This window comes from Anomaloglossus baeobatrachus, chromosome 6 (genome assembly GCF_048569485.1).
Source record: "Anomaloglossus baeobatrachus isolate aAnoBae1 chromosome 6, aAnoBae1.hap1, whole genome shotgun sequence".
NCBI lineage: Eukaryota > Metazoa > Chordata > Amphibia > Anura > Aromobatidae > Anomaloglossus > Anomaloglossus baeobatrachus.
The window spans coordinates 562,764,430-562,792,280 of record NC_134358.1 but is presented as its reverse complement, the minus strand read 5'-3'; the positions used below and the strand labels follow the sequence as shown (position 1 = coordinate 562,792,280).

Genomic DNA, 27,851 nt, shown 5'->3' with positions numbered 1-27,851 from the left:
TGATAGCGCTACTCACCGACAAGGTGCTTTCGGACGTGCGCCATCGTGTAGAACTTCTTCTCGCAGATGTCACAGGAGAATTTCTTCTCTGCGTATCCGTGTACGATCTTATTGTGTTCATGAAGGGACCAGAGCTTCTTAAAGGTCTTCCCACACGTTAAACACTGCGAGACAAGGGGGGGGTTAATGGATCATCACGGAGCTTCTCGGAAATTGCAACCCAGTGAAATCAGTAAACAAGTATATAAAACATAAGAAAATAAACATTTTTTTTATCCGACCCTCTCCAATCTGCAGAAACCCCACATTAATGGAAGCCCCCGAGGGCGGGGCCCTCTTCCCTCTGTACTAGTCTTCATACTGTAACTTGTGTATGTGTTCTGTATGTAACCCCTTCTCTTGTACAGCTCCATGGAATCAATGGGGGTCTATAAATAAATATTAATAATGATCTCTGTATGAGATTGGACACCCCCCATCAGCCTGATGTACACTGTGTGCACCACAGCTCCATGCACCGTGTAGTGGTCATTCTCAGTATTGCAGTTCAGATCACACTTGCTTTAATAGGAGCCGCGCCGCAGTACCTAAGCATGACCAGCACACAGTGGAGAGCGCTGTGGAGTCCCTGCTCTGTACACGGTGGACATCTGGTCAAACCTCCAATATTGATCTTGAAGCAGTCACTGCGCAGTACTTGGACGGACAGCCCTAATGCCCCTTATACTCACCTCCCGGAGCGACGCTGTTGCAGCGATGTTACCACTTGGTTTGCAGGAACTCTAGACAAGTCATTAATTAGCCTGTAATCAAGGCATGCTGGGATATGTAGTTTTGCAACACCACAATGTTACCACCAACCCACCTACACCAATTATCAGATAGCGGCTGGTGCAAAAGATCAGATCCAATTCTACTGAGCAGTGAAGCTGAGAATCCAGCTCTGGGCCATGCAGCAGCATGGAGGACATTATACAGCAGGACTGAGCGGTGCAGCTGAGAATCCAGCTCTGGGCCATGCAGCAGCATGGAGGACATTATACAGCAGGACTGAGCGGTGCAGCTGTGAATCCAGCACTGGGGTGAAACATAAAACCACTGAAAAGTAGCAGCATGGAGGACATTATACAGCAGGACTGAGCGGTGTAGCTGAGAATCCAGCTCTGGGCCATGCAGTAGCATGGAGGACATTATACAGCAGGGCTGGGCAGTGTAGCTGTGAATCCAGCACTAAGGGGGACATAAATTAGAAGCCGCACAAGGGACCTGCTCCTTTCCCCATGTCACTGCCTCTCCTGCTCCTCACACCCAAGGTTTTAACAGGTGCTGTAGCCTGATATTTCAGGGGTGGGTGAATTGGCTGATAAGAAAAATAGGCTTATTTCTCAACTTATTAAATTTTTATTTATATATATATATATATATATATATATATATATACACACACACACACACACACACACACACACGTATTATATATACATATATGTGTGTGTATATTATATATAGATATATAGATAGAGATATATATTAAATTATATTATATATAGACACACACACACACACACGTCAGGAACAACCCATCCAATACACACAGGCAAAGACATCAAACCATAGATGTCCATAAATCAAGTGATGTGTAATAATGAGAAATTACACAGGGAAAAAGAAAAGTATTGAACACATGATTAAAAAGGTGAAAAAATTCCTGGAAAGTCATGCCATCCTCTGAAATCTATTAGCAATTAGTAAGTAATCCTGCCACTTAGTGAAATATAATATCAGCTGGTTGAACTGACGGATGATGAAAAGGTGTCTTATTACAAAGGAGCCACACAAGAAACATCTCATGATGGGTAAAACCAGTGAGCTGTCTCAAGACTTCTATGGTTGCAAATTATGTTGATGACACTGGTTACAGAAGAATTTCTAAACTACTGAAGGCTCCACTGAGCTCTGTTAGGGTCATAATCAGAAAGTGAACATCATTTCACCATATACCCAGGTGCTCTCCGCAAGATGTCAGACAGAAGATTGAAAAGACTAAGAAGAGTTGTCCAAGAGTCAAAATCACCTGTGGAGAGCTACAGAAAGACCTGGAGTATGGAGTCAGCAGGTAATTGTTTAACCCCGTCACAATCAAGGACGTACTGGTACAGCCATGATCGTGTCTGTCCCGTTACAGCGGGCTCAAGCAGCACGCCCAAGGTAATCCCTGAACAGGTCTGCCGACAGCAACACGTAGCTCTCCAATCCACCCGCGCCGTCAAACTCCGACACTGCGATCTAATGTGCTACAGCGGGGATCGCACTGTTCCCTGCCGCCATCGACGCTCCCGTGACATAATCAAGTGGCGCCAATGGGTTGTTATAGTTGCATAGGGTCAGCTGATGAGTTAAAAAAAAAAAATAAAAAATTAAAACCGCCCCCTAAAACTTCAAATCACCCCTTTTTGCTCCATTTAAAATAAAAGAATAAAAAAACAAAACCCACATATTTGGTGTCGCCAATTTCAGAGATACCCGATTAAAATATATCAATTCATCTGATCGGTACACAATGTAGCGATGAAAAAAATTATAAAATTACGTTTTTTGGGTCGCCGCAATATTGTATTAAAATGCAATAAAGAGGTAGTCAAAAGAGCGCAGCTATACAAACCTAGTATAATTGAAAATGTCAGCTCAAGACACAAAAAAATAAGCAGTCACTGAGCCCCAAATCCCGGAAAATAAGAACACTACGGGGCTCAGAAAATGGCGACAAAAGCGACATTTTTTTTTCCACATTTTTTAAAAAAAATTTCACGACTTAGATAAGAGTAAACCTTTACATGTTTGGTGTCTACGAACTCGTACTGACCTGAGGAATCATAATGCCAGGTCAGTTTTTTAAAATAATGAACACGGTAAATAAAAAAAAAAAAAAAAAACACAATCAAGCAATTGCACCTTTTTCTTTTTGCAATTTCACTGCACTTGGATTTTTTTTTTCCATTTTCCATACAATATGGCGCAGAATGAATGGTGTCATTCAAAAGTACAACTTGTCCTGCAAAAAAAAAGCCTTCATATGGCGATATTGATGGAAAAGTAAAAAGTTATGGCTCTTAGAAGATGGCGGAAAAACAAAAAAAAAAAAAAAATCGTCCAGGGATTAAAAGAAACTAATAAGTAATGCACTCTCCCTCCATGGCCTGTAGTCACGCTCCTGTAGGCACGCTCCTGTAGGCACGCCCCTGTAGGCACGCTCCTGTCGGCACGCCCCTGAAGGCACGCTCCTGTAGGCACGCCCCTGAATGCACGCCCCCTGTATGCACGCTCCTGTAGGCACGCTCCTGTAGGCACGCTCCTGTAGGCACGCTCCTGTATGCACGCTCCTGTACGCACGCTCACCACACAAGACTCCATTGCTGAACAAAAAGCAGGCTCAAAAGCGTTTAAAGTTTACTCAGCAACATATAGACAATTCTGTGAAATCCTGGGAGAATATAGGTTGGTCAGATAAAGCCAAAATTGAACTCTTTAGAGGCCACGATCAATAAATATCATGTTTGAAGGCCAAAACACCAACAGTGAAGTGTGGAGGTGGGAACATCATGGTGTGGGGCTGATTTTCAGCAGACGGCACCGGCAAACTCCATATAATTGAAGGAAGGTGAATGGACATCCGGAAGTACAGAGACATTCCTGATAATAATCTGCTGCCATCCACCAGGATGATGAAGATGAAACGAGGGAGGACATTTCACCAACACAATGATCCCAAACACACGGCCAAGGAAAGTCCACTGGTGTCAGAGAAGGAAAGATCTGGTAGAATGACCGAGCCGATCACCGGAGCTGAATCCAATAGACATGTATGGGAGGAATTAAAGCTCATAGAACGAGCCGGGACCTGCAGATTGTGAGGAGTGTGTGCGGAAGAATGGACCAAAATCCACCCGAGCAATGCAGGCGACCAGTGTCTCCATACAGGAGTATAGAAGCTTCATCACCAACAAAGGCTTTTGTATGAAGTATTAATTACATTTCCATAATGTGTTCAGTACTCTGGTCCTGGTGTCATTTCTCATTATTAAACAATTTATAGATATCTACGGTTTGATTTCTTTGCCTGTGTGAATTGGATGGGTTGTTACCGACATCTGGTGAGAAATTCATGTCAATAGCAGCTTTATACATATATTGGCAACATGTTAAATACTTATTTTACCCGCTGTATAATTTATATTATACTTTCTATACATTATACGGTATATTTTATATATACAGTTAGGTCCAGAAATCTTTGGACAGTGACACAATTTTGGCGAGTTGGGCTCTGCATGCCACCACATTGGGTTTGAAATGAAACCTCTACAACAGAATTCAAGTGCAGATTGTAACGTTTAATTTGAAGGTTTGAACAAAAATATCTGATAGAAATTGTAGGAATTGTCACATTTCTTTACAAACACTCCACATTTTAGGAGGTCAAAAGTAATTGGACAAATAAACCAAACCCAAACAAAATATTTTTATTTTCAATATTTTGTTGCGAATCCTTTGGAGGCAATCACTGCCTTAAGTCTGGAACCCATGGACATCACCAAACGCTGGGTTTCCTCCTTCTTAATGCTTTGCCAGGCCTTTACAGCCGCAGCCTTCAGGTCTTGCTTGTTTGTGGGTCTTTCCGTCTTAAGTCTGGATTTGAGCAAGTGAAATGCATGCTCAATTGGGTTAAGATCTGGTGATTGACTTGGCCATTGCAGAATGTTCCACTTTTTTGCACTCATGAACTCCTGGGTAGCTTTGGCTGTATGCTTGGGGTCATTGTCCATCTGTACTATGAAGCGCCGTCCGATCAACTTTGCGGCATTTGGCTGAATCTGGGCTGAAAGTATATCCCGGTACACTTCAGAATTCATCCGGCTACTCTTGTCTGCTGTTATGTCATCAATAAACACAAGTGACCCAGTGCCATTGAAAGCCATGCATGCCCATGCCATCACGTTGCCTCCACCATGTTTTACAGAGGATGTGGTGTGCCTTGGATCATGTGCCGTTCCCTTTCTTCTCCAAACTTTTTTCTTCCCCTCATTCTGGTACAGGTCGATCTTTGTCTCATCTGTCCATAGAATACTTTTCCAGAACTGAGCTGGCTTCATGAGGTGTTTTTCAGCAAATGTAACTCTGGCCTGTCTATTTTTGGAATTGATGAATGGTTTGCATCTAGATGTGAACCCTTTGTATTTACTTTCATGGAGTCTTCTCTTTACTGGTGACTTAGAGACAGATACACCTACTTCACTGAGAGTGTTCTGGACTTCAGTTGATGTTGTGAACGGGTTCTTCTTCACCAAAGAAAGTATGTGGCGATCATCCACCACTGTTGTCATCCGTGGACGCCCAGGCCTTTTTGAGTTCCCAAGCTCACCAGTCAATTCCTTTTTTCTCAGAATGTACCCGACTGTTGATTTTGCTACTCCAAGCATGTCTGCTATCTCTCTGATGGATTTTTTCTTTTTTTTCAGCCTCAGGATGTTCTGCTTCACCTCAATTGAGTGTTCCTTAGACCGCATGTTGTCTGGTCACAGCAACAGCTTCCAAATGCAAAACCACACACCTGTAATCAACCCCAGACCTTTTAACTACTTCATTGATTACAGGTTAACGAGGGAGACGCCTTCAGAGTTAATTGCAGCCCTTAGAGTCCCTTGTCCAATTACTTTTGGTCCCTTGAAAAAGAGGAGGCTATGCATTACAGAGCTATGATTCCGAAACCCTTTCTCCGATTTGGATGTGAAAACTCTCATATTGCAGCTGGGAGTGTGAACTTTCAGCCCATATTATATATAGAATTGTATTTCTGAACATGTTTTTGTAAACAGCTAAAATAACAAAACTTGTGTCACTGTCCAAATATTTCTGGCCCTGACTGTACATATACATATACACACACACACACACACGTATATATACAGGGCCGTATTTACCATTAGGCACCGGAGGTCCGGTGCCTGGGGCGGCGGGTTGCGGGGGGCGACGCAAAGGGCGAGAGTTAAAATAAAAAAATTAAAAAAAAATATATATTTTTAGTTGTTGGTCTCGGAATGAATTTGCGTCTCTCAGACACGAATACAAATCATCCTTCATACCTGCTCCTTGCGCGCCGGCACTTCCGGGGTCAGGAGCTGCAATCAGCTGAGGAGGAGAAGTCACCGGAGCCGGGAGATAAGCGCTGTAAAGCCGAACATAGCGACGGTAGCCGGTGGGGTGTAATGTGTATGGGGCAGAAAGCAGCAGCCATAGGGAGTGCTCTATTTAGGAAAAGGGGGTGCATGGAGGGGGGGGGGGATCTCTGTGGGACAGGGGCAGCAGCATAGGGAGCGCTCTATGTAGGAAAAGGGGGTGAATGCAGGGGGGATCTCTATGGGACAGGGGCAGCAGCATAGGGAGCGCTCTGTATGAGCAAAGGGGGTGCATGGAGGGGGATCTTTATGGGGCAGGGACAGCAGCATAGGGAGCGCTCTGTATAGGAAAAGGGGGTGCATGGAGGGGGATCTCTATGGGAGAGGGGCAGCAGCATAGGGAGCGCTCTGTATGGGAAAAGGGGTGCATGCAGTGGGATCTCTATGGGGCAGGGACAGCAGCATAGGGAGCGATCTGTATGGGAAGAGGGGGTGCATGGAGGGGGATCTGTGTGGGCCCACAACATGGGGTGTGATCCATATGGGGCAGGGGGCAACCTGCGGGGTGGAATCACTGTAGAAAAGGGGGCAACGTGGGGTGGGCTCAGTATGGAAAAGGGGGCAGTGTGTGGTGGGCTCAGTATGGAAAAGGGGGCAGCGTGGGGTGGGCTCAGTGTGGAAAAGGGGGCAGCGTGGGGTGGGCTCAGTATGGAGAAAGGGCAACATGGCTCAGTATGTAGAAGTCTAATGTGTGGGAGACAGTTGGAACAGGGGGCAGCATGTGGTGCAGACAGTTTGGAGATCGTAGTTCCTAAGTGAGGAGGGTGTAGTGGGTGTAACTCATGAGGGGAGACGGTGTGGTATATAAAGGGGGCAGTGTGGAAGCCATGTACCATAATATAGACAGTGGGGGGGGGTCATTTTTTTGTGCAGGGATTAAAGTGGTTGACAGTTATTTATTTTGGGGGCTTATTTAGGGAACAGCATGGTTGATTATTTTTATAATGACATGTTATTTTTAAGGGCACTGTGTCGTGATGTGCTGCAGAAGAGCAGAGAAGATGGAGGTCTGCAGAGACGAGCTGTGGATGTGAAGTCATCATGGCGCCAGGACCTGTGAGGTACCGAGGTTTGAGGCTGGATAAATGCAGGTGATGGCTAAACACATTGGCTAAATGCAGGTTTTAAGCGATTGCTGATCTATATCCAGCAGATGGTCAATGGTTTAACAGCTGCTGAGCCTGTGACCGCACTTTCATGTGCACAGTACGATCTTTACCATGATCGTCCTGTGCACATAGAATATTCTATGCAGCGTGTGTTCACAGGACAATGTGCGGCCAAGAAAGATATTTAAAGGCGTCTGTCACCCCCCCCCCAAATGCTAATTAAACTGTACAAACATTTTTTTTTAGGAAACATAGCCCATATAAAAATCATGTCAGGTAGATACAGTGTAACCTAATAATGAAAAATCTTTATTTATTTATTTTTTATTTTGCAGTGAGGGGACATTGTGCACTTTTGGCGCGGCCTATGCCATAAACAAAAGTGAATCTTTCATCAAATGTTAAGTTGAGCTGTATACACCTGGCGTGATTTCTGTATGGGCTGTATACACCTGGCGTGATTTCTGTATGGGCTGTATACACCTGGTATGATTTCTGTATGGGCTGTATACACCTGGTGTGATTTCTGTATGGGCTGTATACACCTGGCGTGATTTCTGTGTGAGCTGTATACACCTGGCGTGATTTCTGTATGGGCTGTATACACCTGGTGTGATTTCTGTATGGGCTGTATACACCTGGTGTGATTTCTGTATGGGCTGTATACACCTGGCGTGATTTCTGTGTGAGCTGTATACACCTGGTGTGATTTCTGTATGGGCTGTATACACCTGGTGTGATTTCTGTATGGGCTGTATACACCTGGTGTGATTTTTGTATGGGCTGTATACACCTGGCGTGATTTCTGTATGGGCTGTATACACCTGGTATGATTTCGGTATGGGCTGTATACACCTGGTGTGATTTCTGTATGGGCTGTATACACCTGGCGTGATTTCTGTATGGGCTGTATACACCTGGTGTGATTTCTGTGTGAGCTGTATACACCTGGTGTGATTTCTGTGTGAGCTGTATACACCTGGCGTGATTTCTGTATGGGCTGTATACACCTGCTGTGATTTCTGTGTGAGCTGTATACACCTGGCGTGATTTCTGTATGGGCTGTATACACCTGCTGTGATTTCTGTATGAGCTTTATACACCTGGTGTGATTTCTGTATGGGCTGTATACACCTGGCGTGATTTCTGTATGAGCTTTATACACCTGGTGTGATTTCTGTATGGGCTTTATACACCTGGCGTGATTTCTGTATGGGCTGTATACACCTGGTGTGATTTCTGTATGAGCTTTATACACCTGGTGTGATTTCTGTATGGGCTGTATACACCTGGCGTGATTTCTGTATGAGCTTTATACACCTGGTGTGATTTCTGTATGGGCTTTATACACCTGGCGTGATTTCTGTATGGGCTGTATACACCTGGTGTGATTTCTGTATGAGCTTTATACACCTGGTAGGATTTCTGTATGGGCTGTATACACCTGGTGTGATTTCTGTATGGGCTGTATACACCTGGTGTGATTTTTGTATGGGCTGTATACACCTGGTGTGATTTTTGTATGGGCTGTATACACCTGGTGTGATTTTTGTATGGGCTGTATACACCTGGTCTGATTTCTGTATGTGCTGTATACACCTGGTGTGATTTTTGTATGGGCTGTATACACCTGGTGTGATTTTTGTATGGGCTGTATACACCTGGTGTGATTTTTGTATGGGCTGTATACACCTGGTCTGATTTCTGTATGTGCTGTATACACCTGGTGTGATTTTTGTATGGGCTGTATACACCTGGTGTGATTTTTGTATGGGCTGTATACACCTGGTGTGATTTTTGTATGGGCTGTATACACCTGGTCTGATTTCTGTATGTGCTGTATACACCTGGTGTGATTTTTGTATGGGCTGTATACACTTGGCGTGATTTCTGTATGGGCTGTATACACCTGGTATGATTTCTGTAATGGCTGTATACACCTGGTGTGATTTCTGTATGGGCTGTATACACCTCGTATGATTTCTGTATGGGCTGTATACACCTGTTGTGATTGCTGTATGAGCTGTATACACCTGTTGTGATTTCTGTATGGGCTGTATACACCTGGTGTGATTTCTGTGTGAGCTGTATACACCTGGTGTGATTTCTGTGTGAGCTGTATACACCTGGTGTGATTTCTGTGTGAGCTGTATACACCTGGTGTGATTTCTGTATGGGCTGTATACACCTGGTGTGATTTCTGTGTGAGCTGTATACACCTGGTGTGATTTCTGTATGGGCTGTATACACCTGGTGTGATTTCTGTATGGGCTGTATACACCTGGTATGATTTCTGTATGAGCTTTATACACCTGGTGTGATTTCTGTATGGGCTGTATACACCTGGTGCGATTTCTGTGTGAGCTGTATACACCTGGTGTGATTTCTTTATGAGCTTTATACACCTGGTGTGATTTCTGTATGGGCTGTATACACCTGGTATGATTTCTGTATGAGCTTTATACACCTGGTATGATTTCTGTAATGGCTGTATACACCTGGTATGATTTCTGTATGGGCTGTATACACCTGGTGTGATTTCTGTATGGCCTGTATACACCTGGTGTGATTTCTGTATGGGCTGTATACACCTGGTGTGATTTCTCTATGGGCTGTATACACCTGGTGTTATTTCTGTATGGGCTGTATACACCTGGTATGATTTCTGTATGACCTGTATACACCTGGTATGATTTCTCTATGGGCTGTATACACCTGGTGTGATTTTTGTATGTGCTGTATACACCTGGTGTGATTTCTGTATGAGCTGTATACACACGGTATGATTTTTCTATGCGCCACGTTCCCTATTATAAATGTTTGTGCAGGGTGATCGGCATTTTGTGGGTGACAGGTTTCTTGATTTTGTCACTATATGAACAAATATTTTGCTCCTGCACCAGGTGATTGACGGCTTGTTGAGGTAGACCAATAATCCGCAGCAGTGTAAACGCACCTTAAAGAGAGACTTAGGCTATGTGCGCACTAGAAATGTGAATTTTCTCAAGAAAATTTCTTGAGAAACTTCTGGGAGTGGAAGATTTCCGCACCTGCGGAAAAATCCGCGGCAAAAACGCATGCGGATTTGCCGCGGTTTTACCGCAGGTTTGTCCCTGCAATAAATAATAAAGATAATCGATAGACAGATAATGGATAGAGGGAAAGATGGATAGATGAATAGATAGATAGATAGAGGGATAGATGGATAGATGAATAGATAGATAGATAGAGGGATAGATGGATAGATGAATAGATAGATAGATAGAGGGATAGATGGATAGATAGATAGATAGATAGATAGATAGATGGATAGATAGATAGATAGAGAGATAGATAGAGAGATAGATGGATAGATAGATAGATAGAGGGATAGATAGATGGATAGATAGATAGATAGATAGAGGGATAGATAGATAGATAGATAGAGAGATAGATAGATAGATAGAGGGATAGATGGATAGATAGATAGATAGATAGATAGAGGGATAGATAGATAGATAGAGAGATAGATAGATAGAGGGATAGATGGATAGATAGATAGATAGATAGATAGATAGAGGGATAGATGGATAGATAGATAGATAGATAGATAGATGAGAAAAACCTATATAATGTTCCACCTCCCTGCATTTTCTAAGCTGGCACCCTTTAGTGACTTTCATGTGGCACTAAAGGGTGCTTAGCCTTGTATTTAGCCATAAAATAAATAAATAATTAAAAAAAAACGACGTGAGGTCCCCCCATATTTTGTAGCCAGCTAGGGTAAAGCAGACGGCTGCAGCCTGCAGACCACCGCTGGCAGCTTCACCTTGGCTGATAATCCAAAACAGTGGGCACCCCACGCTGTTATTTTAAATTATATAAATAATTTAAAACAAAAAACGTGCGGTCCCCCCCATATTGGATCACCAGCCAAGGTAAAGCGGACAGCTGGGGTCTGATATTCTCAGACTAGGGAGGTCCACTGTTATTGGACACTCCCCAGCCTAAAAATAGCAGGCCGCAGCCGCCCCAGAAGTGGCGCATCCATTAGACGTGCCAATCCTGGCGCTTTGCCCCAGCTCATCCCGCGCCCTGGTGCGTTGGCAAACGGGGTAATATATGGGGTTGATGCCAGATGTGTAATGTCACCTGGCATCAAGCCCTGGGGTTGGTGAGGTCAGGCGTCTATCAGATACCCGACATCACCAACCCAGTCAGTAGTAATTAAAAAATAGACAACAAAAAAAGTTTTATTTGAAAAAACACTCCCCACATAGCCTCTTTAACCAATTTATTGAAAAGAACAATCAATCCACGTCCGGCGTAATCCAATAGGGGGGGGGGGGTCCCACGGCGATCCATACCATAGTCACTGTCCCAGTCAATGAAGAACAGAATGTTCCCCATTGGCTGGGAGAGCAATGCAGTGACCTGAGCTAACATCAATAGGTCAGCCCAGGTCACTGCAGGGGATGCCGAGCGCTGCCATCAGGAGCATAGATGAGATCATTACCTTCTGTGATCATCTCCTGTACTGCTGACGTCAGCGCTGTCACTGACTTATCGCGAGAGCCCGTGACGTCACCGCTAGTGACAGTCTCGGGCCGCTCGTGAGATGGGCATAGACAGCGCTGACGTCAGGAGGCAGGAGATCGTCACAGCAGGTAATGATCTCACCTCCTGACAGCAGCGCCCGTCATCCCCGCGGCTCCCAACACTGCAGGGTGTCAGTGTCTGCCTGCGCTGCAGCGTGACAGGCTGCTGACACTGCGGGCAGACACTGACACCCTGCAGTGCAGGCAGCCGCGAGGCCGGAGCAGGACACAGACTGGCACCTGGAGGTCGCACGGAAGTGCTTCTGTGCGGCGTCCAGGGAGTGTGACGTCTGCTCCGCTTCCTCTTCCTGACATAATGACATCGCTTCCTGCAAAACCGCAGGCAGCGATGATCATTCCCGCAGGTAATTCGCGGCTATTCCGGGGGTATACCGCACATCATTGCTACCTGCGGAATACCCCCGGAATACCCCCGGTACCTGCGGAAATTAATGGACATGCACATTTTCTCAAGAAAGTTTCTCGAGAAAATTTTCTCAAGAAATTTTCTTGAGAAAAATCCGCACAGTGCGCACAGCTATTTTTTTTTCTCATTGAATTTCATGGGAAATGTCTGCACAAAGATTGCAGACATTTCTGAAGAAATTTCCGGGGCAAATCCGCGGGTAAATCCGCAGGTAAAAAGCTCTAGTGCGCACATAGCCTTAGTCTGTCTATGGGAGGACTTACCTACTAGTTAAAGGGTAAGAGCACATGATGTCTTTTAGACGTCTGCGAATGCCATGGGTTTTTCAGGTAGAAGACGCTTCAGGACACACCGGTGTATTTTGTGCTAAAGCTACTTTTTTGCTTCTTTTCTGACATCTTTTGGGCACCTTTTTTTTTTTAATGAAATTGTATTATATAAACCAGTGAGCGTCTTACAGGCAGAAGTCACCTGAGGAATGGTCGGGTCACTTCATTCAACCACTTCACATTTTTGGGAACCTGAAGCAGTTAAAAGAAGCTCAAAAAGACTGAACACATGATCAGCACATCATCCCGACCCTGCAGGGCAGATAGCCAGGCTTTTTACCGCTTTTTCAGGCGCATAACGGAGCAGATCCACCTGAAATAGATGTCATGTGCACATACCCTTAGTCTGTCTTACCAGTAGGGGGCATTACAACTAGAGTTGAGCGGACTTGCCAATAATCCGGGTCCGGCGGGTTGACAAAGAAGTCCGGATCGGGCCCCATAAATGTTAATGGGGAGCGGAATCTGGGACGAGAAAGAGAAAGCGCGAAAGAGCGAGAGAGAGCGAAAGAGCGAGAGAGAGCGAAAGAGCGAGAGAGAAAGAGAGAGAGCGAAAGAGAGAGAGCGAAAGAGAGAGAGCGAAAGAGAGAGAGCGAAAGAGAGAGAGAGAAAGAGAGAGAGAGCGCGCGAAAGAGAGAGCGAAAGAGAGAGAGAGCGAAAGAGAGAGAGAGCGAAAGAGAGAGAGAGCGAAAGAGAGAGAGCGAAAGAGAGAGAGAAAGAGAGCGAGCGAAAGAGAGCGAGCGAAAGAGAGAGCGAGCGAAAGAGAGAGCGAGCGAAAGAGAGAGCGAGCGAAAAAGAGAGAGAGAGCGAAAAAGAGAGAGCGAGCGAAAGAGAGAGAGCGAAAGAGCGAGCGAAAGAGAGAGCGAGCGAAAGAGAGAGCGATCGAAAGAGAGAGCGAAAGAGAGAGCGAAAGAGAGAGAGCGAAAGAGAGAGAGCGAAAGAGAGAGAGAGCGAAAGAGAGAGCGAAAGAGAGAGCGAAAGAGAGAGCGAGAGAAAGAGAGAGCGAAAGAGAGAGAGAGCGAAAGAGAGAGAGAGCGAAAGAGAGAGCGAGCGAAAGAGAGAGAGAAAGAGCGAGCGAGCGAAAGAGAGAGCGAAAGAGAGAGAGAGAGCGAAAGAGAGAGAGAGCGAAAGAGAGAGAGAGCGAAAGAGAGAGAGAGAGCGAAAGAGAGAGAGAGAGCGAAAGAGAGAGAGAGCGAGCGAAAGAGAGAGCGAAAGAGAGAGAGAGAGCGAAAGAGAGAGAGAGAGCGAAAGAGAGAGAGCGAGCGAAAGAGAGAGAGCGAAAGAGAGAGAGCGAAAGAGAGAGAAAGAGCGAAAGAGAGAGAAAGAGCGAAAGAGAGAGCGAGCGAAAGAGAGAGCGAGCGAAAGAGAGAGCGAGCGAAAGAGAGAGCGAGCGAAAGAGTGAGCGAAAGAGTGAGCGAAAGAGTGAGCGAAAGAGCGAGCGAAAGAGAGAGCGAAAGAGAGCGAGCGCGAAAGAGAGCGAGCGCGAAAGAGAGCGAGCGAGAGAGAGCGAAAGAGAGAGAGCGAGAGAGAGAGCGAAAGAGAGCGAGCGCGAAAGAGAGCGAGCGCGAAAGAGCGAGCGCGAAAGAGAGAGAGCGCGAAAGAGAGAGAGCGCGAAAGAGAGAGAGCGCGAAAGAGAGAGAGCGCGAAAGAGAGAGAGCGCGAAAGAAAGAGAGCGCGAAAGAAAGAGAGCGCGAAAGAGAGAGAGAGCGCGAAAGAGAGAGAGAGCGCGAAAGAGAGAGAGCGAAAGAGAGAGAGCGCGAAAGAGAGAGCGCGAAAGAGAGAGCGCGAAAGAGAGAGAGCGCGAAAGAGAGAGAGCGCGAAAGAGAGAGAGAGCGAAAGAGAGAGAGAGCGAAAAAGAGAGCGCGAAAGAGAGAGCGCGAAAGAGAGCGCGAAAGAGAGAGCGCGAAAGAGAGAGAGCGCGAAAGAGAGAGAGCGCGAAAGAGAGAGAGCGCGAAAGAGAGAGAGCGCGAAAGAGAGAGAGAGCGAAAGAGAGAGAGAGCGAAAGAGAGAGAGAGCGAAAGAGAGAGAGAGCGAAAGAGAGAGCGAAAGAAAGAGAGAGAGAGAAAAAAAAAAAAATTCCGGATCGTGCATCTGGAATCCCGCGTCCGGGTCGGACTCAGATCTGACGCTCAAACCGCGCGGATCCGGATTTTGCCGGTCCGGGTCCGCTCAACACTAGTTACAACTTAAAGTGCCTAGGGCAGCATGAATGCCAAATACAGCCCTGCACACACACACACACACACACACACACACACACACACACACACACACACACACACACACACACACACACACTACAGTTATAAGGTTTAGGGTCACTTCGATATTTCCTTATTTTTGAAAGAAAAGCACATTTATTTTTTCAATGAAGCTAACATTAAATAGAAATCCCCTCTATACATTGTTATGTGGTAAATGACTACTCTGCTGCAAACGTCTGGTTTTTACTGTAATATCTACATAGGTGTATAGAGGCCCATTTCCAACAACCATCACTCCAGTGTTCTAATGGTACATTGTGTTTGCTAACTGTTAGAAGGCTAATGGATGTTTAGAAATCCATTGTAAACCCTTTTATAAGTATGTTAGCACAGCTGAAAACAGTTTTTCTGATTAGAGAAGCTATAAAACTGACCTTCCTTTGAGCTAGTTGAGAATCTGGAGCATTACATTTGTTGGTTCCATTAAACTCTCAAAATGGCCAGAAAAAGAGAACTTTCATGTGAAACTCGACAGTCTATTCTTGTTCTTAGAAATGAAGGATATTCCATGCGAGAAATTGCCAAGAAACTGAAGATTTCCTACAACGGTGTGTACTACTCCCTTCAGAGGAGAGCACAAACAGGCTCTAACCAGAGTAGAGAGAAGTGGAGGCCGCGCTGCACAACTGAGCAGCAAGACAAGGACATTACAGGCTCTAGTGTGAGAAATCCACGCCTCACAGGTCCTCAACTGGCAGCTTCATTAAAAAGTACCCGCAAAACGCCAGTGTCACCCTCTACAGTGAAGACTCCGGGATGCCGGCCTTCAGGGCAGAGCGACAAAGAAAAAGCCATATCTGAGCCTGGCTAATAAAAGGAAAGATTAATATGGGCAAAAGAACACAGACATTGGACAGAGGGAGATTGGAAAAAAGTGTTATGGACGGACGAATCGAAGTTTGAGGTGTTTGGATCACACAGAAGAACATTTATGAGACGCAGAACAGCTGAAAAGATGCTGGAAGAGTGCCTGACGCCTTCTGTCAAGCATGGTGGAGGTAATGTGATGGTCTGGGGTTGCTTTCGTGCTGGTAAAGTGGGAGATTTGTACAAAGGTAAAAGGGATTTTGAATAAGGAAGGCTATCACTCCATTTTACAACGCCATGCCATACCCTGTAGACAGCGCTTGATTGGAGCCAATTTCATCCTACAACAGGAAAATGACCCAAAACACCCCCCCAAATTATGCATGAACTATTTAGGGAAGAAGCCGGCAGCTGGTATCTATCTGTAATGGAGGGGCAGCCCAGTCACCAGACCTCAACCCTATAGAGCTGTGGTGGGGGCAGCTTCACCGTATGGTGCAAAAAGTGCCCATCAAGATAATCCAACTTGTGGGGGGGGGGGGGAAGCATGGGGGGAAATATCTCCAGATTACCTCCACAAATTACCAGCTGGAATGCCAAAGCTCTGCAAATCTGGAATTGTGCAAAGGAGCATTCTGTGCCGAAAGCAAAGTGTGAAGAGAAAATTATTATTTCACGTAAAAATGATTATTTCTAACCTCGTCACTGTCTGGACGTGATTCTCTATTCATTATGCAACTCATCTGATAAATACAAGTAGGATTACTCATGGAAAATTGTCTGTGTGACCCCAAACTTTTGAACTGTAGTGTATACACACAAATATATGCACGCACGCACGCACGCACGCACGCACACACACACACACACACACACACACACACACACACACACACACACACACACCGGTATACATTATATTTATTTATGCAATCTTTATTGAAGACACAGTGATTAATTAAAGGGAATTTATCCATTTTAATTTGTTTTGACCTGCTACGTCTTCTGTGTGTGGCTGATTTGCCCCCACCTGTCACTCAAACAACTAACCTGCAGCCCACCGCTCATCAGGCTGCCATGCGGCTCCATACCCCACCTGCAGCTACATACCCCACCTGCGGCTCCATACTTCACCAGCGGCTCCATACCCCACCTGCAGCTCCGTACTTCACCAGCGGCTCCATACCCCACCTGCGGCTCCGTACTTCACCAGCGGCTCCATACCCCACCTGCGGCTTCATACCCCACCTGCGGCTCCATACCCCACCTGCAGCTCCGTACTTCACCAGCGGCTCCATACCCCACCTGCGGCTCCATACCCCACCTGCAGCTCCGTACTTCACCAGCGGCTCCATACCCCACCTGCGGCTCCATACCCCACCTGCGGCTCCATACCCCACCTGCGGCTTCATACCCCACCTGCGGCTCCATACCCCACCTGCAGCTCCGTACTTCACCAGCGGCTCCATACCCCACCTGCGGCTCCATACCCCACCTGCGGCTCCATACCCCACCTGCGGCTCCATACCCCACCTGCAGCTCCATACCCCACCTGCAGCTCCATACCCCACCTGCAGCTCCATACCCCACCTGCAGCTCCGTACTTCACCAGCGGCTCCATACCCCACTTGCGGCTCCGTACCCCACCTGCTGCTCCGTACCCCACCTTCGGCTCCGTACCTCACCAGCGGCTCCGTACCCCACCTGCCGCTCCGTACCCCACCTGCCGCTCCGTACCCCACCTGCCGCTCCGTACCCCACCTGCCGCTCCGTACCCCCCTGCATTGATGTCTGTGGTAAATATCACGATTCTCCAGGTCAGTACGAATACAGTGATACCAAACTTATCAGGTTGTTTTGTTGTTGTTGTTTTTTTCTTTAATTTTAGTGGTTTTAAAAAGTAAATAAAATGTAATTAAAAAATTAGGTTCGTTTTGCGATTTCCACATTATTTATTTTTTTAAATTCATCCATCGATGGAAAGAGAATTTGAACTTAGATTATTTTTTTTTTTTCTAATTTTTCGATCGTGTATACTATATTCTATGATATTGCAACATTTAAATTGACATCCTCCTATCAAGCTGCCATGGTGTCCTCAGCAGGGTCCTGACCACCACGGTGGGCCGATGGGTGCCAGTGGTTACTCACATGGGCCAGCCAGCCCTTTAAACGTCAAAGCCAGTGTCTGACAGCATGCAGTGAACAGAGCTAGATCCGGTCGCTGCTGTGCTGGACAGATGCTGGATGAGGAACAGAGCCGACACCAGCCAGGTACAGCGCAGGATCAGCTCCTGAACCCGCTCCAGTCTAAGAATCAATTTTTGCACCATTTGACATTCATAAGCGTTTTCTCCCTGAACACTGATGGCAGCAGAATGAGTAAACAGAGGATTCATCAGTAAGTTCCTTCTCACCAGAGAGCTTGTAACTCCAGAGAGCTTGTAACTCCAGAGAGCTTGTAACTCCAGAGAGCTTGTAACTCCAGAGAGCTTGTAACTCTTTCCTTTGCCTTTTTGATTCAGCGCCTTTCAACTTTTTATATGATCTGTGGAGTAAAAGTTCAGGATAAGACAGAGGAGTTACTACCTCCCAGGCAGAACGAGCTCACTGACAGATACTCAGTTGACCCATTCTGCAGCTACTGATGTGCAGGAAAACAAAAAGCCTGTAAAACTCAAAGGGTGCCAAATTTTAATGAAATCCAAATGCAAAAATGATTTTTAGCCATAAATAGTTACATTTAAATATATATTTATTACCAAATTTTCCCAAAAAGGTGGTTATAGTTTTTCATAATAAAGCAAAAATTTGTTTATGGCACTAATTTAAAAAAAAACAAACAAAACATTTTTGTCTTATGCACATGAAGTGAATCAGTGATGCAGGTTCTGGGGAAAAAAAAAAGCCGGAGGGCGACACCTGCGGAGGGTGTTCATTGGGGGTGGCCGGAGGGCGATCCCTGGGGGTGGCCGGAGGGCGATCCCTGGGGGTGGCCGGAGGGCGATCCCTGGGGGTGGCCGGAGGGCGATCCCTGGGGGTGGCCGGAGGGCGATCCCTGGGGGTGGCCGGAGGGAGATCCCTGGGGGTGGCCGGAGGGAGATCCCTGGGGGTGGCCGGAGGGAGATCCCTGGGGGTGGCTGGAGGGAGATCCCTGGGGGTGGCCGGAGGGAGATCCCTGGGGGTGGCCGGAGGGAGATCCCTGCGGGTGGCCGGAGGGCGATCCCTGCGGGTGGCCGGAGGGCGATCCCTGCGGGTGGCCGGAGGGCGATCCCTGCGGGTGGCCGGAGGGCGATCCCTGCGGGTGGCCGAAGGGCCTTAGTCATTATTGGTAAATAAGGTCTATAGGGGGCGCTTTACCAATGACCAAATTGCATAATACGACTTTGGTTTATTTTTCAGCTTTTCTACAACGAATCATTCAGATGCAATTGTTGGAAAATTATATGAAAAAAACAAAAAAAAAACAGACCTAAATTTAGCAAATGTGATCCGCGGCCCGATCAGCAGGAGACATATGGAAACAGATGGGTCCACGAGGACGTTTCATGGGACATTAGCGATTCCTCTACACAAAATGATTCTGCTCAATGAGGCGGCGAGCCGGACGGCAGATTGTGACCCACAGCGGAGGAAAGTCATCTGTGCAATGCTCCGCCGCCGCGCCGGTGTCCTTGGCCGAGTCACAGGCTGCAGAGCGCGAGGCGGCAGAGGACGGGGCAAAACAAAGAGTACAAAAATTAAGTCTCAGGTGTAAAAAAATATTAAAAAAAGAAATTGAGAGATGACCTCTTTCACAGAGCGGATAATTTTGTTGTAGCAGTTTTGTTTTCTCCTCTCCTTCTTCCGACATGACAGGTTCCCTTAAAACATGGAATCTGCAATATGTAAATATCACTTTCATAGAGCAGGTGTTGGCTGCATTATGTGGATTTAAGGATCCATCCAGCCTATATTACTGGGAGAGACACACAGACCTCACATCCAGCCTATATTACTGGGAGAGACACACAGACCTCACATCCAGCCTATATTACTGGGAGAGACACACAGACCTCACATCCAGCCTATATTACTGGGAGAGACACACAGACCTCACATCCAGCCTATATTACTGGGAGAGACACACAGAGCTCACATCCAGCCTATATTACTGGGAGAGACACACAGAGCTCACATCCAGCCTATATTACTGGGAGAGACACACAGACCTAACATCTAGCCTATATTACTGGGAGGGACACACCGACCTCACATCCAGCCTATATTACTGGGAGAGACACACAGAGCTCACATCCAGCCTATATTACTGGGAGAGACACACAGACCTCACATCCAGCCTATATTACTGGGAGAGACACACATAACTCACATCCAGCCTATATTGCTGGGAGAGAAACACAGAGCTCACATCCAGCCTATATTACTGGGAGAGACACACAGACCTCACATCCAGCCTATATTACTGGGAGTGACACACAGACCTCACATCCAGCCTATACTACTGGGAGAGACACACAGAGCTCACATCCAGCCTATATTACTGGGAGAGTCACACAGAGCTCACATCCAGCCTATATTACTGGAGAGACACACAGACCTCACATCCAGCCTATATTACTGGGAGAGTCACACAGACCTCACATCCAGCCTATATTACTGGGAGTGACACACAGACCTCACATCCAGCCTATATTACTGGGAGAGACACACAGAGCTCACATCCAGCCTATATTACTGGGAGAGACACACAGACCTCACATCCAGCCTATATTACTGGGAGTGACACACAGACCTCACATCCAGCCTATATTACTGGGAGAGACACACAGACCTCACATCCAGCCTATACTACTGGGAGAGACACACAGAGCTCACATCCAGCCTATATTACTGGGAGTCACACAGAGCTCACATCCAGCCTATATTACTGGAGAGACACACAGACCTCACATCCAGCCTATATTACTGGGAGAGACACACAGACCTCACATCCAGCCTATATTACTAGGAGAGACACACAGAGCTCACATCCAGCCTATATTACTGGGAGAGACACACAGAGCTCACATCCAGCCTATATTACTGGGAGAGTCACACAGAGCTCACATCCAGCCTATATTACTGGAGAGACACACAGACGTCACATCCAGCCTATATTACTGGGAGAGACACACAGACCTCACATCCAGCCTATATTACTAGGAGAGACACACAGAGCTCACATCCAGCCTATATTACTGGGAGAGACACACATAACTCACATCCAGCCTGTATTACTGGGAGAGACACACAGAGCTCACATCCAGCCTATATTACTGGGAGAGACACACAGAGCTCACATCCAGCCTATATTACTGGGAGAGACACAGACCTCACATCCAGCCTATACTACTGGGAGAGACACACAGAGCTCACATCCAGCCTATATTACTGGGAGAGACACACAGACCTCACATCCAGCCTATACTACTGGGAGAGACACACAGAGCTCACATCCAGCCTATATTACTGGGAGAGACACAGACCTCACATCCAGCCTATACTACTGGGAGAGACACACAGAGCTCACATCCAGCCTATATTACTGGGAGAGACACAGACCTCACATCCAGCCTATATTACTGGGAGAGACACACAGATCTCACATCCAGCCTATATTACTGGGAGAGACACAGAGCTCACATCCAGCCTATATTACTGGGGGAGACGCACAGAGCTCACATCCAGCCTATATTACTGGGAGAGACACACAGATCTCACATCCAGCCTATATTACTGGGAGAGACACACAGAGCTCACATCCAGCCTATATTACTGGGGGAGACGCACAGAGCTCACATCCAGCTTATATTACTGGGAGTGACACACAGAGCTCACATCCCAGCCTATATTACTGGGGGAGACGCACAGAGCTCACATCCAGCCTATATTACTGGGAGAGATGCACAGACCTCACATCCAGCCTATATTACTGGGAGAGACACACAGACCTCACATCTAGCCTATATTACTGGGAGTGACACACAGAGCTCACATCCAGCCTATATTACTGGGAGAGACACACAGAGCTCACATCCAGCCTATATTACTGGAGAGACACACAGAGCTCACATCCAGCCTATATTACTGGGAGAGACACACAGAGCTCACATCCAGCCTATATTACTGGGAGAGACACACAGAGCTCACATCCAGCCTATATTACTGGGAGAGACACACAGACCTCACATCCAGCCTATATTACTGGGAGAGACACACAGACCTCACATCTAGCCTATATTACTGGGAGAGACACACAGAGCTCACATCCAGCCTATATTACTGGGAGAGACACACAGAGCTCACATCCAGCCTATATTACTGGGAGAGACACACAGATCTCACATCCAGCCTATATTACTGGGAGAGACACACAGACCTCACATCCAGCCTATATTACTGGGAGAGACACACAGACCTCACATCTAGCCTATATTACTGGGAGTGACACACAGAGCTCACATCCAGCCTATATTACTGGGGGAGATACACAGACCTCACATCCAGTCTATATTACTGGAGAGATACACAGACCTCACATCCAGCCTATATTACTGAGAGAGACACACAGACCTCACATCCAGCCTATATTACTGGGAGAGACACACAGACCTCACATCCAGCCTATATTATTGGGAGTGACACACAGACCTCACATCTAGCCTATATTACTGGGAGTGACACACAGAGCTCACATCCAGCCTATATTACTGGGGGAGATACACAGACCTCACATCCAGTCTATATTACTGGAGAGATACACAGACCTCACATCCAGCCTATATTACTGAGAGAGACACACAGACCTCACATCCAGCCTATATTACTGGGAGAGACACACAGACCTCACATCCAGCCTATATTACTGAGAGAGACACACAGACCTCACATCCAGCCTATATTACTGGGAGAGACACACAGACCTCACATCCAGCCTATATTACTGGGAGAGACATACAGAGCTCACATCCAGCCTATATTACTGGGAGAGACACACAGACCTCACATCCAGCCTATATTACTGGGAGAGACACACAGACCTCACATCCAGCCTATATTACTGGGGGAGATACACAGACCTCAAATCCAGTCTATATTACTGGGAGAGACACACAGACCTCACATCTAGCCTAGATTACTGGGAGTGACACACAGAGCTCACATCCAGCCTATATTACTGGGAGAGACACACAGGGCTCACATCCAGCCTATATTAGTAGGAGAGACACACAGACCTCACATCCAGCCTATAATACTGGGAGAGACACACAGACCTCACATCCAGCCTATATTATTGGGAGTGACACACAGACCTCACATCTAGCCTATATTACTGGGAGAGACACACAGACCTCACATCTAGCCTATATTACTGGGAGAGACATACAGAGCTCACATCCAGCCTATATTACTGGGAGAGACACACAGACCTCACATCCAGCCTATATTACCGGGGGAGATACACAGACCTCACATCCAGTCTATATTACTGGGAGAGACACACAGAGCTCACATCCAGCCTATATTACTGGGGGAGATACACAGATCTCACATCCAGCCTATATTACTGGGGGAGATACACAGACCTCACATCCAGTCTATATTACTGGGAGAGACACACAGAGCTCACATCCAGCCTATATTACTGGGAGAGACGTACAGAGCTCCCATCCAGCCTATAATACTGTGAGAGACACACAGACCTCACATCCAGTCTATATTACTGGGAGAGACACACAGAGCTCACATCCAGCCTATATTAGTAGGAGAGACACACAGAGCTCACATCCAGCCTATATTAGTAGGAGAGACACACAGACCTCACATCCAGCCTATATTACTGGGAGAGACACACAGAGCTCACATCCAGCCTATATTACTGGGAGAGACACACAGAGCTCACATCCAGCCTATATTACTGGGAAAAACACACAGAGCTCACATCCAGCCTATATTACTGGGAGAGACACACAGACCTCACATCCAGCCTATATTACTGGGAGAGACATACAGAGCTCACATCCAGCCTATATTACTGGGAGAGACACACAGACCTCACATCCAGCCTATATTACTGGGAGAGACACACAGACCTCACATCCAGTCTATATTACTGGGAGAGACACACAGATCTCACATCCAGCCTATATTACTGGGGGAGATACACAGACCTCACATCCAGTCTATATTACTGGGAGAGACACACACAGCTCACATCCAGCCTATATTACTGGGAGAGACACACAGGGCTCACATCCAGCCTATATTACTGGGAGAGACACACAGACCTCACATCCAGCCTATATTACCGGGGGAGATACACAGACCTCACATCCAGTCTATATTACTGGGAGAGACACACAGAGCTCACATCCAGCCTATATTACTGGGAGAGACATACAGAGCTCACATCCAGCCTATATTACTGGGAGAGACACACAGACCTCACATCCAGCCTATATTACCGGGGGAGATACACAGACCTCACATCCAGTCTATATAACTGGGAGAGACACACAGAGCTCACATCCAGCCTATATTACTGGGGGAGATACACAGACCTCACATCCAGTCTATATTACTGGGAGAGACACACAGAGCTCACATCCAGCCTATATTACTGGAGAGACACACAGACCTCACATCCAGCCTATATTACTGGGAGAGACGTACAGAGCTCCCATCCAGCCTATAATACTGTGAGAGACACACAGACCTCACATCCAGTCTATATTACTGGGAGAGACACACAGAGCTCACATCCAGCCTATATTACTGGGAGAGACACACAGATCTCACATCCAGCCTATATTACTGGGGGAGATACACAGACCTCACATCCAGTCTATATTACTGGGAGAGACACACACAGCTCACATCCAGCCTATATTACTGGGAGAGACACACAGGGCTCACATCCAGCCTATATTACTGGGAGAGACACACAGACCTCACATCCAGCCTATATTATTGGGAGTGACACACAGACCTCACATCTAGCCTATATTACTGGGAGAGACACACAGACCTCACATCTAGCCTATATTACTGGGAGAGACATACAGAGCTCACATCCAGCCTATATTACTGGGAGAGACACACAGACCTCACATCCAGCCTATATTACCGGGGGAGATACACAGACCTCACATCCAGTCTATATTACTGGGAGAGACACACAGAGCTCACATCCAGCCTATATTACTGGGGGAGATACACTGATCTCACATCCAGCCTATATTACTGGGGGAGATACACAGACCTCACATCCAGTCTATATTACTGGGAGAGACACACAGAGCTCACATCCAGCCTATATTACTGGGAGAGACATACAGAGCTCACATCCAGCCTATATTACTGGGAGAGACACACAGACCTCACATCCAGCCTATATTACCGGGGGAGATACACAGACCTCACATCCAGTCTATATTACTGGGAGAGACACACACAGCTCACATCCAGCCTATATTACTGGGAGAGACACACAGGGCTCACATCCAGCCTATATTACTGGGAGAGACACACAGACCTCACATCCAGCCTATATTACCGGGGGAGATACACAGACCTCACATCCAGTCTATATTACTGGGAGAGACACACAGAGCTCACATCCAGCCTATATTACTGGGAGAGACATACAGAGCTCACATCCAGCCTATATTACTGGGAGAGACACACAGACCTCACATCCAGCCTATATTACCGGGGGAGATACACAGACCTCACATCCAGTCTATATTACTGGGAGAGACACACAGAGCTCACATCCAGCCTATATTACTGGGGGAGATACACAGACCTCACATCCAGTCTATATTACTGGGAGAGACACACAGAGCTCACATCCAGCCTATATTACTGGGAGAGACGTACAGAGCTCCCATCCAGCCTATAATACTGTGAGAGACACACAGACCTCACATCCAGTCTATATTTCTGGGAGAGACACACAGAGCTCACATCCAGCCTATATTACTGGGAGAGACACACAGGGCTCACATCCAGCCTATATTAGTAGGAGAGACACACAGAGCTCACATCCAGCCTATATTAGTAGGAGAGACACACAGACCTCACATCCAGCCTATATTACTGGGAGAGACACACAGAGCTCACATCCAGCCTATATTACTGGGAGAGACACACAGAGCTCACATCCAGCCTATATTACTGGGAAAAACACACAGAGCTCACATCCAGCCTATATTACTGGGAGAGACACACAGACCTCACATCCAGCCTATATTACTGGGAGAGACATACAGAGCTCACATCCAGCCTATATTACTGGGAGAGACACACAGACCTCACATCCAGCCTATATTACTGGGAGAGACACACAGACCTCACATCCAGTCTATATTACTGGGAGAGACACACAGATGTGAGTCCAGCCTATATTACTGGGGGAGATACACAGACCTCACATCCAGTCTATATTACTGGGAGAGACACACACAGCTCACATCCAGCCTATATTACTGGGAGAGACACACAGGGCTCACAATCAGCCTATATTAGTAGGAGAGACACACAGACCTCACATCCAGCCTATATTACTGGGAGAGACACACAGACCTCACATCCAGCCTATATTATTGGGAGTGACACACAGGCCTCACATCCAGCCTATATTACTGGGAGAGACACACAGACCTCACATCCAGCCTATATTACTGGGGGAGATACACAGATCTCACATCCAGCCTATATTACTGGGGGAGATACACTGACCTCACATCCAGTCTATATTACTGGGAGAGACACACAGAGCTCACATCCAGCCTATATTACTGGGAGAGACACACACAGATCTCACATCCAGCCTATATTACTGGCAGAGACACACAGAGCTCACATCCAGCCTATATTACTGGGAGAGACGCACAGAGCTCACATCCAGCCTATATTACTGGGAGAGACACACAGACCTCACATCCAGCCTATATTACTGGAGAGACACACAGACCTCACATCCAGCCTATATTACTGGGAGAGACACACAGACCTCACATCCAGCCTATATTACTGGGAGAGACACACAGAGCTCACATCCAGCCTATATTACTGGAGAGACACACAGAGCTCACATCCAGCCTATATTACTGGGAGAGACACACAGACCTCACATCCAGCCTATATTACTGGGAGAGACACACAGAGCTCACATCCAGCCTATATTACTGGGAGAGACACACAGAGCTCACATCCAGCCTATATTACTGGGAGAGACACACAGGCCTCACATCCAGCCTATATTACTGGGAGAGACACACAGACCTCACATCCAGCCTATATTACTGGGAGAGACACACAGACCTCACATCCAGCCTATTTTACTGGGAGAGACACACAGAGCCTATATTACTGGGAGAGACACACAGAGCCTATATTACTGGGAGAGACACACAGAGCTCACATCCAGCCTATATTACTGGGAGAGACACACACAGAGCTCACATCCAGCCTATATTACTGGGAGAGACACACACAGACCTCACATCCAGCCTATATTACTAAGAGACACACACAGAGCTCACATCCAGCCTATATTACTGGGAGAGACACACAGACCTCACATCCAGCCTATATTACTGGGAGAGACACACAGACCTCACATCCAGCCTATATTACTGGGAGAGACACACAGACCTCACATCCAGCCTATATTACTGGGAGAGACACACAGAGCTCACATCCAGCCTATATTACTGGGAGAGACACACAGACCTCACATCCAGCCTATATTACTGGGAGAGACACACAGAGCTCACATCTAGCCTATATTACTGGGAGAGACACACAGACCTCACATCCAGCCTATATTACTGGGAGAGACACACAGAGCTCACATCCAGCCTATATTACTGGGAGAGACACACAGAGCTCACATCCAGCCTATATTACTGGGAGAGACACACAGAGCTCACATCCAGCCTATATTACTGGGAGAGACATACAGAGCTCACATCCAGCCTATATTACTTGGAGAGACACACAGACCTCACATCCAGCCTATATTACCGGGGGAGATACACAGACCTCACATCCAGT

At 46.8% G+C, this 27,851-nt stretch overlaps 1 protein-coding gene across 1 annotated transcript in view; it reads right to left on the bottom strand.

Annotated features, from left to right (window-relative positions):
• The window catches only part of ZBTB47 (zinc finger and BTB domain containing 47), a 62,650-nt gene that overhangs the window by 11,194 nt on the left and 23,605 nt on the right, over positions 1 to 27,851 (bottom strand). The window contains exon 3 of the mRNA XM_075315741.1: positions 17 to 164. Within this exon, the coding sequence (XP_075171856.1) occupies positions 17 to 164 (148 nt within the window). The remainder of the gene's footprint in view (positions 1 to 16; positions 165 to 27,851) is intronic.